Genomic DNA, 15,987 nt, shown 5'->3' with positions numbered 1-15,987 from the left:
AGGCCCTCTTCCATTCATCACCTTCTCTTATTCTGATCAGGTTATATACTCCCCTTAAGTCTAACTTGGAAAATACACAAGCTTCTCGTAGCCTCTGGAACAATTCAGGAATAAGATGTACCGATTTTTAATGGCTACTTTATTTAAGTCCCAATATACAAGGTCGCGGAGTGTGATGCTTCTTTTCCACAAAGAATATTCCTGCTCCAGTAGGGGATGAAGATGGCCGGATAAACCCCTTGTCAATATTTTCATCAATATACTTCCGTAACTCCTCTAATTCAAGTTCTGTGAGTGGATAGATCCTGCCAAGGGAATTTCTGCACCAGGTAAGAGTTTGATAGGACAATCCTAAGGTCTGTGAGGGGGGAAGAGTGTCAGTGTTCTTTTTATTGAAAACGTACAGAAAGTCATGGTAAACAGAAGGCACAAGTTTAACGGTTTCAGGGTCTATATTGATGCAGAGGAGCGGTTCTTCAGGATTTGGTGTAGGAGGAAGGCAGAACTCTCTGCAATAACTGGAAGGAAAGGTCACCTCCTCTGTGGCCTAATTGATGAGGGGGTTATGTGCCTTCAACCAGGGCTGCCCAAGGATGACAAGAAATAGGGGAGATGTAATGACATCTAAATGTAGAAGCTCACGATGCCCAGAAGCTGTGAGACATAGGATGGGTTCAGTCTCTAAAGTGACAGGTCCCGATTTAATACCTGAACTATCCACCAGGTGGACCGTGAAGCTGTTTCTCTTGGTACACAGGGGTAGTTCATACATGGTAAAGGAAGAGCCCACAAAACAGCTACAGGCCCCAGAGTTCACAATGGCGGAAACAGCGAAAGTCCTTCCAGCTAACTGAAAAGAGACTGGCAGCAAGGTGTGGTATTGGCTGGAAGTTACTGCCGCAACTGTAGGAAATGGTTTCCTACAATGTCTTTGGGAACAAGTCTGTAGAAAGTGCCCCTCATTGCCACAGTAAAGACAGAGGTTGTTGCTGCAATGACAGAGGAGGCCTAGGAAAGCTGGCATGTGGAACCCTCTTGACGTCAGAAGCATTTTTAGGCATGGTCAAGAAGGAGGCAGGTGATGGGTCCACAGAGCAGGCAGGCATTAGGTGAAGATTCCTGGCATTTTCAAACTGTCTTTCACGCAGGCGATGGTCAATTTGTATACAGAGATGGATTAAGTCATTCAGGGAGGTGGGTATTTCCACTCTGGCAAGTTCATCCTTGATGGCTTCAGACAGGCCAAGATGAAATTGGAAATGTTTTAATGAATTCAGCTGAACTCACATAATTTCAGTCCTGCAGCAGTGTGAACCTAGGCTCGATCTTTGGGTCTATTTTGCAACCAAAGCAACAGTTTTAGTTTTGCAACATCCAATGGCCAAATAGCAACTATTGTCTCTTTCTAGTGTTGTGGCACATATTTAGGGATGAAATTAAACCGCAGAGTATTTAGAAGTGATAAGGAGCACTTTTTAGTTAAGCGCACATATGAACCATAAAGTTGTGAGCTGCATGTCTCCTAGTACATGCAATCTGGGTACTTACATCCGACAGGCTCCCAAACATTGTTAATCCATACATTTCAAAATAAGGGGAGGCAGCACCAGAATCGTTGCTTCTCAATTTAAATATATTTCATCCAATATGTGAAATTATGGAACTATGCACACAGAAGTTAAATTTCACAGCAGCTAATTAACTACGCAAAACGCATACAATGGGGGAAAAAAACCCTGTACATTTAATCACTTGACTTCTGGAAGATTTACCCCCCTTCATGACCAGGCCATTTTTTGCAATACGGTACTGTGTTACTTTGACAAACAATTGCATGGTCATGGGACGCTGTACCCAAATAAAATGTAAGTCCTTTTTTCCCCCACAAATAGAGCTTTTTTTGGTGGTGTTTGATTACCACTGTGTTTATTTTTTGCGCTATGAACAAAAAAGACTGACAATTGTGAAAAAAAAACAATATTTGTTCCTTTCTGCTATAAAACACCTCCAATTTAAAAAAAAAAAAAAAAATCTAATTTCTTCATAAATTTAGGCCAATATTTATTCTGCTACATATTTTTGGTAAAAATAATACCAATAAGCATATACTGATTGGTTTGCACAAAATTTATACCTTCTACAAACTATGAGATATATTCATTTCATTTTTTTTACTAGTAATGAAGGTGATCAGCGACTTTTAGCGGGGCTACAGAATTGCAGTGGACATTCGGACACTTTTTGGGGACTAGTAACACTAATACAGTGATCAGGGCTAAAAAAAGGGGTCTGGGAAGGGGTTAACATCAGGGGCAATCAAAGGGTTACTGTGTGCTCCCTACCCAGAAGAGTCAGATCACATACATCCACCAAAATAGGCAATTCCTTGTTTGGCTAGACAGTCAAGAAAAGGACCCTGCCTTTTGCAGGTCAACATGATGTTTAGTTGGAGAGTTTTTTAATGGAATTGGGTGAATGATACTGCTCTGAATCGGGCTACCATTAGGCCCAAAACTCTCATGGAGACATCATCTGAGGCTATTCACGTCACTGGGTATATGAGAGGTTTTACAACCACTTTAAAGTGTTTGTTAACCCCCCCCTCCAAAAAAAAAAAAAACAGATCCTGTTCCTTTAAAGCATGTTAAACAGCACAGTGCGTGTGCTGTGTCATTTGGCTCCCTGTAACGCCTAAAAAACCTGGCTGATCCTGCCTGGTTATACCATTGCCTATGTACACTGACCACGATATACTGGGGCTGCTGAGCCTCGACACCATGGTCAGAGTGTGTGCCTCCGTAATCCGCAGCCCTGCTCTCCTGTGTCTGTCTCCTCTGTCTTCCTCCCCCTGCCTGTCTACTCATACCAGTGCCCCCCCCCCACTCAAGCTGCTCTCATATCTGCTACTAAAAAAAATCTGCTGGATTGTACCTATATGAGCGTGGCTCCCGGCGCTCAGCTGACTGTCGGCTCTCTTCCCCGGCTGACATCAGTGGGAGGGCTCGGCCCCCGCCCACTAGATCTGTGAGTCGGAGAGAGAAGAGAGCTGACAGTCAGCTGAGTGCCCGGAGCTGCGCTCATATAGGTACAGATTGTCAGATTTTTTTACATAACACAGGTACACTTATTATAATGGTACAGAGAAGATGGGAGGATTTAATAGAAGTGGGTTAATAACCACTTTAAGCATGTGCTCTTGAGAGGGGCGTGACCGGATGTGGGAGTGAGAGGGTGTGTCTGTGATCTCCTCTCCCCCTGCTCTAACCAGCAAGCACACAGCCGAGAAAATGCGAGCCGGTCTGGCGGCGGGAGAACGTAGCTGCCTTCAGCCCTATAGACAGACACCCCTGCCCACACTTGCCTATACCTGGCCCCGCCGAGAGCGTGGATCCGGAGGACAGCGGAGGACGAGACAAGGGGGGAGGCGTGAGAGGTCTCCCTGGCTTGTAGGCGGTTGGCAAGGAAACCGGCTTTAACAGCAACAACAGCGCCGGTGTGAGGGACAAAGAGAGCGCTTGGTGAGCGGAACCAGAGGGGTAGTGTGAGAGGCTCCCATCTGAGACGTCAGCAGCTGAGAAACGAACCGGCCTAAGTAACAGTGGTGGCGGGGAGCGGAGCAGCTGTTAAGAACATAAGGTAACGCTGGAGACTAACAGACATGTGTGAAGACGTCTGATGCAGGTGAAAGCTCTTCCTATTGTTCTTGAATCCCATATCTGCCATTTATGTTCGTTTATTCTTAACTTATAGCAGAAGAAATATAAATTAACTGAACTTTTAATTGAAACTGTGACCGAGTTGAATTCATTGCTTGTATAACTGTGGCTGTTGAAGACTCTATACCTGAAACTAGAAAGTTGCAGCCCTTGTCCGGGGTGGGAGACGGACGGGGAGCTGGCTGGTGTTGCAAGTTAAATAACAACGGAATTAACATAAGTTAATATAAGCAGAGGATTGGTGTTTAAAAGCTGGTTACTAGGATTAAAAGTTGCAAGTTGAAGTGCATCATTTTATTGCCTACTACTTAATCGCAGGCTCAGTTGTTTGGGTTGTTACTGTAGTGCTGGATGTGAACAAAGGGACGGAGTTTCCTTTTTATCAAGCCCAACTGGAACCAATAGTGTGAAAAAACGTGAACTATAGTTTAATTTAATTGAATTAATTTAATTGAAGGAAGGTTGCGACTTGAAGGCCTAAACTAACGTAAAGTGATGCTGTAACATTGTGCAACATTTTGAAACAATGTGAAACTTGGTTAATCCCTAAAAGAAAAGGAGAAAGGAGGAAAACATCATGGTTGGGAAGCGAACGGCTGATGAGAAAGCAAGCCAACACTAGCCACAACATCAGCCACAACAAGAAGGATCTCAGGTCACATGCTCTGCAAAAAGTCAGACAAATCAAGCAAAAGTAGCAGCAGCAGCAACGAAGCTAGAGCGATTCGCTAGAACCTCTCTTTCACCAGCAAAAACGTCACAATCAACCCATACAGGATCATCAGTGGTTAGGAAAGACCTAAGCAGGGGGCCAACGCCCACGGTGTCAAGCCCGACGACTGCGCTGCCTGTAAAGGAACAAGAAGCGGGGAAAGTAGATATCTTAAGTAGTGACATAGCATCTAGAAAACTATTTAATATAACAGAGGCAGATATGGAGGGAGAACAAAGGGGAAGAGCAGAAGAGCCTACAATGAGGGACCTCCTATATGCGATAACCGCATGCAAGGAATCAATCGCAGGCCTGGATACCCAATTGAAATGTATAAAGGAGGAACTTGCAGTGATAGGCGGCAGGCTGAAAGAGACGGCGGAAAGAACAACGATCCTAGAGGAAAGATTAAGTGTAGTAGAAGATACGTTATTCCCACTCAGACAGGATATCACTGAGATGAAGAAATATATAAAAGACCAATCAGCCAAAATAGACAAACTAGAAAATAGAAATCGAAGAAACAATGTAAGGATAATTGGCATGCCTGAGCGGAGTGAGGGTCCTAATCCCATAGAATTTGTGGAGGGATGGGTTAAAGAGACATTTGGGGCCGCAACTTTCTCTCCATTCTTTGGTATTGAGCGAGCACATCAAGTCCCCTTTAGACCTCGTCAGGGAAAAGAGCACCCAAGGCCCATTATTATAAAACTTCAACTTTAGAGATAAAATACCATTGCTCCGGTAGGCAAGAGAAATGAGAGAGATCCTTTACAAGGGGGTAAAAATTTCATTATTTCAGAACTTTTCTCCAGATCTGCATAAACGCGCAGCGGCATATATACCAATCAAACGCATGTTACAGCAAATCAAGATGGACTGTGCACTTCTATACCCCGCCCGTATGAGAGTAACTACTACAAACGGTGTTCACTTCTTCGATACCCCACGGAGTGTAGAAGAGTGGTTGAAGGACAACGGGAAAACAACACAGATTACAGAAGATGAGAGATCAGAGACTATTTAGACTTTTTCCTTTTTTTTTTTTTTTTTAATCTCTTCTATCCCTTTCGACCCTGTAGCAGACATATCATAGAAACAAAAATTGCTTTTTTTTTTTTTTTTTTGAAAACACAGGGGTAATGGGAAGGGGAAGATAGCGATAATAGTTAATAATCAATAAGAAATAAATAAATGTTTAGTGTTGGTAAGTGAAACACGGATTAGGGGGTGGAGGGGGATTAGAATATAATAAAACTGTAGATTAGAAACATATCAAGTATAATAAAAGGAGATTGATACGATGTTAGTATTTATCTATAAAAACACAAATTATGCAATTTATGGATTTATGCAAATGAGAAAGGGAAGTTATCACAAGTATAAGTTTTGCCACGAATGTTTACTGTATTCCACAACCGATAAATGGAGGGAAAAGGAAATGGTATGTAGAAATGTATTGTATGCTGGCAGGGTCCTTGGGATGGTTAAAATCCGGAAGGATAATGGTAGTGTGATTTATTATTTATGTTGCTGCTTTCGGTTCTAGGAGCGCAGAAAATGGTATGCTCTCATGCATGAGTAAGGGGGGGGGGGGGGGGGCGGGGGAGAGTAGTATCTTGTTAATGACATGGAATGTAAGGGGGATGGGGGATGGGGGATAGGGATAAAAGAAGTGCAATGTTTAAATATTTTGATAAAATGAAACCTCAGATAATCTGTCTGCAAGAAACACATATGCGGCCCGATTCTGTGCATTTATTGCGCTCAAGGAGATACCAGACACAGTTTCATTCTATGCATACCTCATATTCAAGGGGGGTTAGTATAATGATCTCCTCGGGTATCTCCTTTGAGTGCCTGCAACAGAAGGTGGATAAGGAGGGAAAGTTTGTTTTTTTATTATGTAAAATCAATGGACTAATTTGTATAATAGCCTCTATATATATCCCCCCTCCCTTTTCAGCAGTTCCCCTTGGGTCCCTTTCGCAATTCATGGCTCTACATCCGGGTGTCCCGGTACTAGCATTAGGAGACTACAATAATATCTTGGATAATTCCCTGGATAGATTGTCTTTGACATCTAAAAATAAGAGACATACATCTGGAAGAACGGCTTTTGCTGCCCTGCTTGAGGAATTAGGACTTCGGGATGTATGGAGGGAGAGGCATGATAAGGATAGATGCTACTCTTGTTATTCTGCAACACATGACGGTCTTTCACGTATCGATCTGGGCCTGGGGAATGAATCACTTTGGCAGTGGGTAGAGGACTCAGCATATCAGCCGCACCTTCTGTCTGACCACTCCCCATTCTGGGTAAGGCTAGGCACTATTGGTGAAAATGGAAAATGAACCCATATTGGTTAACCCTGTTTCCACAGGTAGATAGAACGGGAGGGGTTTTACAGGAATTTATGCAATTAAATGGGGGGTCAGCCAGTACAGCGGTAATTTGGGATACACTCAAGGCATTCTTGAGGGGTTGCCTTATTAAAGAAATTGCGGGAGTTAAATCTCGCTCTAGAGAGTGGGAAACTAGGGTACGGGAAGAACTGAAAGAAAGGGAACAGGCCTTAATAATAGATCCATCACAATCCAATCAAGAGTCATGGAGAGAGGCACAGGCAGTACACAATTCAGTGTGGCTATCTGCAGCAGAGAAAAGAAGATACTTTCAGCAACAGAGTTTTTTTGAAGAGGGGGAAAACACTGGTCACCTCTTAGCTTTAATAGCCAGAGAGCAACGGGAATCTGCTAATATCCTTGCTGTAAGGACTGAATCTGGAGAGCAGTTGACTCTCAGCTCTAACATTTTAAATAGTTTTCAGCAGTTCTACAGGGATTTATATTACAGTAAAACTAGGTATAAACCATCTGACCTGGAACAGTTTTTACAAACCTGTCCATTTCCGCAGTTAACTGAGGAGGAGAGGGAAACTTTGAACTGTCCAATTTCACTGGCTGAACTAACAGAAGCGTTGGATGGGGCAACGCATCATAAATCCCCAGGCCCAGACGGATTACCGGTAGAGGTATACTCCCATTATAGGGAGATCCTCTTACCGTCATTGCTGCAGACAATAAAGGAGGCAGGGGAAGTGGGTAGGTTACCAGACAGTATGCAGGAAGCAATAATTACAGTCCTTTTGAAGCCAGGAAAAGATAGACTTCTTATGGACTCATATCGCCCAATCTCGCTAATAAATGCAGATGTCAAGCTGCTTGCCAGTGTCTTGGCTAAAAGGCTTTCCCAGGTAATTGGCAGGTTGGTTCATTGTGACCAATCTGGTTTCATGCCAACGCGTTCCACGTCTGATAATATAAGGAGGCTATATATGAATATGCAGATGCCAGTGGACAATCCGGGGGGTAGGGCCATTCTGTCACTCGACGCTATAAAGGCGTTTGATAGTGTGAAGTGGCCCTACCTCATGGAAATACTGGAAAGATTTGGAATGGGAGGCAAATTTATATCCTGGGTAAGGGTACTCTACTTTAAACCGAGAGCTAGGTTGCGCATTAATGGTGTCCTCTCATCTCCATTTCAATTACATAGGGGAACTAGACAGGGCTGTCCGCTGTCTCCATTACTGTTCGCCTTGGCGATTGGACCCCTGGCTATATTGATCCGAAACTCACCAGAGGTAGTGGGGTTTCGCAGACATCAGAGAGAGGAACAAATATCTTTATATGCAGACGATGCACTTATATATCTAGGGGACATGGCCTCTTCTCTTCGGACAGTGATGGAGATAGTCTGAAACTTTGGCAGATTTTCGGGCTTTGCAATCAATTGGTCAAAATCAACCATAATGCCACTAGATCAGAAGAGGGATGGACTCCCAGAGGGGGCGGAACAAATAGCTATTGTTAATAGCTTTAAATACTTGGGTGTGATGGTATCTCTAGAACCGGATGAATATCTTCGATTGAACTTGGGGCCACTGCTTACCAGGCAGAAAGAAAAATGTAACAGTTGGTGCAGGCTCCCATTATCGGTTGTAGGACGAGCAAATCTAGTAAAGATGGTATGGGCCCCACAGCAGCTGTATGTCCTCCATAATTCACCAGTATGGATTTCAAAAAAGTGGTTCAGGCTAATAGATACATTAATGAGAGAATTGATATGGAAAAAAAAAGTGCCTAGAATTAGCCTGGAAACTCTGCAACATGAAAAAGATAAAGGAGGGCTGTCAATACCTCATCCCAAGTTATACTTTTTGGCATCACAGCTACAACAAATGGCAGGATGGGGTCGAAAGGGAAATGAGGACCCTTTATGTAAACTGGTGACCATTTCGGAACCCACATTAGCGGCGGCCTCACACCTAGAAATGGATTTATCAAGCATGAAGGGGCTAGAACCCATGAGTTCTCTTTTCAAAAGGGTGTGGGGGGAAGTTCGGAAAATGCTGAAAATAACGGGCGTGTTCCCATTTACACCAATATGGCATAATAAAAGATATACTGAGGTTCAGGAATTGCGAGGCTTTTCACATTGGAAGGAAAAGGGAATTTGGTTTTTCTCACAACTGTACGAGGGGGAAGTGTTAAAGACATATGAACAACTATGTAGGGAATTCCATTTACACCCTAGGTGCTTCTATCAATACCTTCAACTTCGCCATGCGTTGCAGGCGCAACAAATAACTCATTCTTTAGAAGTAACAACAGCCCCACTATTGAGCAAAGTTTTAAAAGCAGACACAAGGAAAGGATTAATAACAAAAATATATAGGGAATTGTTGATGACGGTCCAGGATCATACATTATTAAAGTGTCGGAAAAAATGGGCAGAGGATGTAGGCGAGATAGATGATAAACAGTGGGAAATGGCACTCGAAGCCATCCCTGTGGTCTCGTTATCCGCATCACAAAGGCTATCACAATTATTTATTCTGCATAGGGCTTATAGGACACCAGTGCAACTCCACAGATGGGGGGGGTAGGGATTCCCAGTTGTGCCCCAAGTGTGGAGTACACAGGGGGGACTTTATCCATTTAATATGGAGGTGCCCAAAGTTGCATAGGTATTGGGACGAGGTATCCCGATGCATTTCTAGGTTGGCGCAAGTCCATATTCCCTTGAACCCGACAGTCTTCCTGCTCGGTGCTATTGATGCAGAAATGTTTCCTGGAGGAAAGTTTCTTATGATAACTAGATTGATGTATTTAGCTAGAAAACTTATTGTAAAACACTGGATGGCCCCTACGGTACCCACAGGGAAACAATGGATCTCATACGTAAATTCTCTCCTTCCTAGAGAACGACTGGCCTATAGCCGTAGAAGCGACAAGGGGAAATTCAATAAAATATGGCAACCTTGGTTGGGTGATGTGGATGTGGCCCCTCATCAATTGGTAGTGGAGAAGCTCCAAATGTAGAGAAATAGGGGGATCGGAAAAGAGGAAAGAACAGAGAAAATGGAGTTGGAAAGGGAGGAGGAGAGAGTACAAGGAAGAAAAGGGGAGAAGAAGGAACAGAACAGAAAGTGGGCTTGAAGAGGTGACGATTATATAATTAATTAAATAATAATGGGTTGTGGGGAAAGTCGGAGGTAAATAAGGGAGTGGCGAATAAAATGATGTTACTTATAAGTAATGTTAGTTGGGTGGAGGGGGGGGAGGGAGGGGGGAAGGACCGGGGTGGATAAAAGAATGGGATAAGACATAATAATGAGAATACAAAAGTGATTTTGTATAATTTTATAGAAATTGTATTATCAAATATTATGTACAACTGTTTTGAGAAATGTATGCATTATATTAAAATAAAAAAAATTTTCAAGATATAAAAAAAAAAAAAAAAAGGCATGTGCTCTTAGAGAAAGAACTTTTTTTCTTGGAGAAAGGCTTTTGCTTGGGATGTGTTCAGGACAGGACCCAAGTATTCCAAACAATGGGAAGGCTGGAGAGCAGATCTGTTTAAATGGATCACCCAAGAGAAGGCCTGGAGCATTTGAACTGTCCTGTGGACATTTTTATGATAGGTGGAAAGGAGAGGAGTCCTTCAGTAGAAAGTTGTCTAGATAGCCTGTGACTTGGATGTCCTGAGAAGGGCAAGCAGAAGAAAGGCCAATCTACCAAACAGCAATGCGACAAACTGTGAGAATCCGGGAGAGGTTAAATGGGAACAAGTCTTGGATTTCCATGCATGCCATGCATTTCCCTTGTCTCAGAGAAACGATTACCAACTTAGCAGTTTCCATGCAAAATTTTGGAATTTGCAGGAATTTGTTGAGGGATTATAGGTTCAGAATATGACAAAAAGCCTGTAGGGCTTTGGTTGCATCAAAAGGTTTGAATGGAATTTTTTGAACCTGTCTTGTGGTTGGTTCAGGGCGGTTTTGCAAATCGAACTGTCCTTGGGCAGTTTTTGGTTGATTTGAAAGAAGAAAGAGGTGAGTGAGTAGAGTTTTGAACTCTATTTTGTACCCCTTGGAAACCATCAATTGAGCAGAAAGGTCTGGGTCATCTGTGACCCAGTGAGAGGCAAACTGTAACAGATGTGCCCCCACTCTTGGGAGTGAGGGAACCCCTTCATTGTGAAGAGGACTTTGGGAAAGGCTTGGTGACCTTTGTGGGCCAAACCCTGCCCTGAAAGAAATGGCTGAAATTAAAATGGATGTAAACCCTCACGTATACCCAGTGAAGTGAAGTGAACAGCCCCAGACAATACACAGGGATGAAACAAATCTCCCTACATAAGTTTTACATGCATATCTGCTTTCTTCTGCTTTAACCACTTCAGCCCCGGAAGGATTTGCCCCCTTCCTGACCAGAGCACTTTATGCAATTTGGCACTGCGTAGCTTTAACTGACAATTGTGCGGTCGTGCAGCGTTGTACCCAAACAAAATCGACGTCCTTTTTTTCCCACAAATAGAGCTTTATTTTGGTGGTATTTGATCACCTCTGCGGTTTTTATTTTTTGCGCTATAAATTAAAAAAGAGCGACAATTTTGAAAAAAATACAATATTTTTTACTTTTTGCTATAATAAATATCTCCCAAAAATATATAATTTTTTTTTCCTTTTGCCGATATGTATTCTTCTACATATTTTTGGTAAAAAAAAAAAAAAATTGCAATAAGTGTGTATTGATTGGTTTGTGCAAAATTTATAGCGTCTACAAAATAGGGGATAGTTTTATGGCATTTTTTTAATTACATTTTTTTATTAGTAATGTCGGCAATCTGTGATTTTTATCATAACTGCGACATTATGGCAGGCACATCTGACACTATTTTGGGACCATTGTCATTTATACAAGGATCAGTGCTATAAAAATGCACTGATTACTGTGTAAATGACACTGGCAGGGAAGGGGTTAACCACTAGGGGGAGATGAAGGGGTTAAGTATGTCCTAGGGAGTGATTCTAACTGTGGGGGGGATGGGCTTCAATACATATGACAGCGATCACTGCTCTAGATGACAGAGAGCAGTGATCTCTGTCATGCCACAAGGCAGAACGGAGAAATGTCTTGTTTACAAAGCATCTCCCCGTTCTACCTCTCCGTGACACGATCGCAGACACACGGCGGACATCGAGTCTGCGGGACCCGCGATCACAGAGAATGTGGCAGGCACCCACAGCACCGCTTCTTAAAGGGGACGTACCTGTAGCCCCATTTGCCCACTCGTGCCATTCTGCCGACGTATATCGTCATGCAGTGGTCGGGAAGCGGTTAAATATTTTCTCGAGAAAGTTCAGATCGTGTTAGGAGATTTTCTATTCCTGTTCAACACTGCAGTGAAGCCTGGGCATACAGCCAAGACAGATGATTGGAGGAAAGGCCCACATCCCCTCTCTTCATAGGTAGAGGCTTTCAGATCTGTTTGTTGAATAGTTCAGCACACTGCTAATCTATTTATAGCATCCTCCCCAACACAAAACACAGACTGCTTTTATCTCAGTTGACGGAGAACTTGTCAGAAGTTATCAGGCTAATAACAGAAGAATGAAGCAGGAGACAGCCACAGGACATAGGGCTTTGAAGAGAGATAAGAAAACACTGCAGATATACAATATCCCATAAAAGTGAGTACACCCCTCACGTGTGTAAATATTTATTATATCTTTTCATGTGACAACACTGAAGGAACTACACTTTGCTACAATGTAAAGTAGTGAGTGTACAGCTTGTATAACTGTGTAAATTTGTTTTCCCCTCAAAATAACTTACCACACAGCCATTAATGTCTAAACCGCTGGCAACAAAAGTGAGTACACCCCTAAGTGAAAATGTCCAAATTTGGCAAAAAGTGTCAATATTTTGTGTGGCCACATTTTCCAAACCCTTTTGGGCTTGGAGTTCACCAGAGCTTCACAGGTTGCCACTGGAGTCCTCTTCCACTCATCCATGACGACATCACGGAGCTGGTGGATGTTAGAGACCTTCTCCACCTTCCGTTTGAGGATGCCCCCATGGATTCTCAGTAAGGTTTAGGTCTGGAGGCATGCTCAGCCAGTCCACCACCCTTACCCTCAAGCTTCTTTAGCAAGGCAGTGGTCGTCTTGGAGGTGTGTTTGGGGTCGTTACATTGGAAAACTCTCATGCCGCCCAGTCTCCGAAGGTAGGGGATCATGCTCTGCTTCAGTATGTCACAGCACATGTTGGCATTCATGGTTCCCTCAATGAACTGTAGCTCCCCAGTGCTGGCAGCACTCATGCAGCTCCAGACCATGACACTCCCACCACCATGCTTGACTGTAGGCAAGATACACTTGTCTTTGTACTTCACACCTGATTGACGCCACACACGCTTGACACCATCTGAACCAAATAAGTTTATCTTGGTCTCATCAAACCACAGGACATGGTTCCAGTAATCCATGTCCTTAGTCTGCTTGTCTTCAACAAACTGTTTGTGAGCTTTCTTATGCATCATCTTTAGAAGAGGCTTTCTTCTGGGACGACAGCCATGCAGACCAATTAAATAACAACAACTTTAACCATTAGATGACCAGCCACCGCAGTTATACTGCGGCAAGTTGGCTTGCCTGGCAAATCTGTGTAGGCATAAGTCTGCCGCGTAGGAACACTAGGGGACGCGCACGTGCACCCGCGGTACGACGCCGGAGCCAATGCACATAATCCCAACATGTACCATCACAGGAAGCGACTTCCTATGGTGGCAGCCAGAGTAGAGGAGTCCCAGAAGAGGAGGACCAGGGTTGCTCTGTGCAAAACCATTGTACAGAGCAGGTAAGTATGAGTTTGTTGTTTGAAGGAAAAAAAATAACTTTCTAATTACTTTAGCCCAGTCACTGCTGATCTCTCTCCTTGTGCAGGGTGACTGATCTTGTACCCGTCCTCCTCTTGCAGTTTTCTGCTTGCAGCTTGTGGACTGTTGGGTCCATCCCACAGCTCTGCTCTCTACACAGGCTATAAGCACCACAGTGATGATGTCACCACTATTTTTACAAGAAAATACATATGCTTGCAAAGCTATTTAGTGCACATAAAGTGGATTTATATCCTTTCTAAAAACAGAGAAATACAGTTAAATGAAGGCTTGTGTGCCCTGAGTTCATCGTAAAAACACTTAAAACCACTTTTGCACTTATACTGTATATGTTATACATTTTTTAAGTTAAAACGTGTTAATATTTTTAAAGTTGATCTTTGGAAATGTGGTTCCCCACTGACTACATTTTACTCCCCACCTCCTCTAATCACTGGGTTAAAAATAAGAGAAACTATCTAAAACTAAATGTACTGTGGTCATGTGATGTGCCAGTCTCGAGTCCTCTTCCTTTCTTCTTTGACGTTTAAGTAAATTCTTACTTTAGCATTTAACACGTTACCTTTTATGTTCCTGTCATACCTGTGATGTGATTTTAATGATTCAATAAAGATACCAAGGAGTGCAGCAATTTTCCAGACGTGTGCATGTTACTCCTCTTCTATACCACAGAGGAGGGGGGTGTTTTTTCAGGTATCCACATTATTTTCTGGGTGAAATTAACACTTCCTATTGCTATGAGGCCCTCTCAAACTCCAGAAGACTGCAAAAGCAGGATGTCACCATGAGAGGACAGGTCAGCAGGGGCAGACACTGCAGAACTGGATCATCTCCATTCATGGAAAAGATTTCATCAGGGACACATTACAGTGGAGATAAAAATAAAATAAAGTTTTAGAGCTATTTTTTGTAAATGGGTGGGAGGGAAATTGGCTTATATAACAAAACCTGATGTTTTTACCCTTTCTCACCCCAACTAAAAAAAAGGTTGTATTTGGACATCCAATTTAACAATGTTGATAATATGAGAAAAAATGTGTGTACCTGCAAAAGTGGCCTTTGGACTCCCAGGACTTTCATGGTATCAGCACTTGCCAGAATCTTCAAAGGATCTGACACCTTGGTGACTCCTTCAATTTCTTTGTTGATTTCAGCTAACACCTGATTGAGAAAGATGTTCTTGATGTACATTGTAAGAAATTCTCTCAAGGGGCATTGTTTAGTTTGTCCAAAGCCAATAGCATGTTCAATCTCTTGAATAAATCTAAAACAAAGAAAGACAAACACATAAAAGCACATTTCAATTAACAATATTAATGTAAAGCTTAATGCACATGGCATTATTTTGCAAGTATATCACACCCACCGGCACATTAAAGTGGAGGTCCGCCCACCACTGCAAAAAGTAAAAGCCAGCAGCTGCACATACTGCAGCTGCTGCCTTTTAAAAAATTGGACACTTACCAGTGCTGGAGTCCAGCGATGTCGGCACCGCAGCTCATGTTTCCTCTAGCCATCGGTGCATGCCGCCTCCATTGCGAGTAAGGGAACCCTACTGCGCATGCGCGAGGCTCCGCTCCTCTCTCCTTCTGGCCCGGCGGCCAGGGAAGGAGCCCGGGCGGTGACGTCAATACCCGCAGCTGAGGCTCTCGGAAGTGGGAACAGGATACCTGCATTAGACAGGTATCCTGTCCCACCCCCTCCCCCCCGAAAGGTGCCAAATGTGGCACCGGAGGGGGGAGTAGTACCAGCGGAAGTTTCACTTTTGGGTGAACTCCGCTTTAAGCCATCTGTCTTGAATTAACAACAAGAAATATATGTTTCTGCAAACTGTGGAGATTTGCTATAATACACAAGAAACATGAATTTGTGCAGACTCACATATTTGAACTATTTCACAAGTCAGCTTTCCTCTTTCAAATATACAGTGAAAAAGCAATACAACAGCATCAGAGAACCAGGATGGATTGCGACATGTATAACCTTTGGCCATGAATATCAAGAAAAAAAAAAAAAGGTTTGAATTTTTTATTATGTAAGGCCATAGTGAATAAAACATTTTTTTTCCACTCCAAATTAGCACAGCTACCCCCATTTTTGCAGCAAAATGTCTTCAGAAAGAAACAGTTCTTGCATGGAAGGAAATCCAAAAACATCTAGGAATTTCCAAGCCAACCTAATTTCATCAAAAAGTACCCAGCCTGCCTATAGGAAATGGCATAACAGGGGTACATTTATTGCAAGATACAACTCAGACGGAACAAGCTTATCTTTTGAAATCCACCAGAAATTTGCATTAATTATTT

General features: G+C 42.9%; 1 protein-coding gene across 1 annotated transcript in view; it reads right to left on the bottom strand.

Moving 5' to 3' along the window:
- EXOC4 (exocyst complex component 4) overlaps positions 1-15,987 on the bottom strand; it is an 813,215-nt gene that overhangs the window by 270,782 nt on the left and 526,446 nt on the right. Inside the window, exon 11 of the mRNA XM_073619419.1 lies at positions 14,726-14,945. Within this exon, the coding sequence (XP_073475520.1) occupies positions 14,726-14,945 (220 nt within the window). The remainder of the gene's footprint in view (positions 1-14,725; positions 14,946-15,987) is intronic.

This window comes from Aquarana catesbeiana, linkage group LG03 (assembly GCF_042186555.1).
Source record: "Aquarana catesbeiana isolate 2022-GZ linkage group LG03, ASM4218655v1, whole genome shotgun sequence".
Classification (NCBI taxonomy): domain Eukaryota; kingdom Metazoa; phylum Chordata; class Amphibia; order Anura; family Ranidae; genus Aquarana; species Aquarana catesbeiana.
The sequence above is the reverse complement of the archived record's forward strand: the minus strand, read 5'-3'. Positions and strand labels throughout refer to the sequence as shown.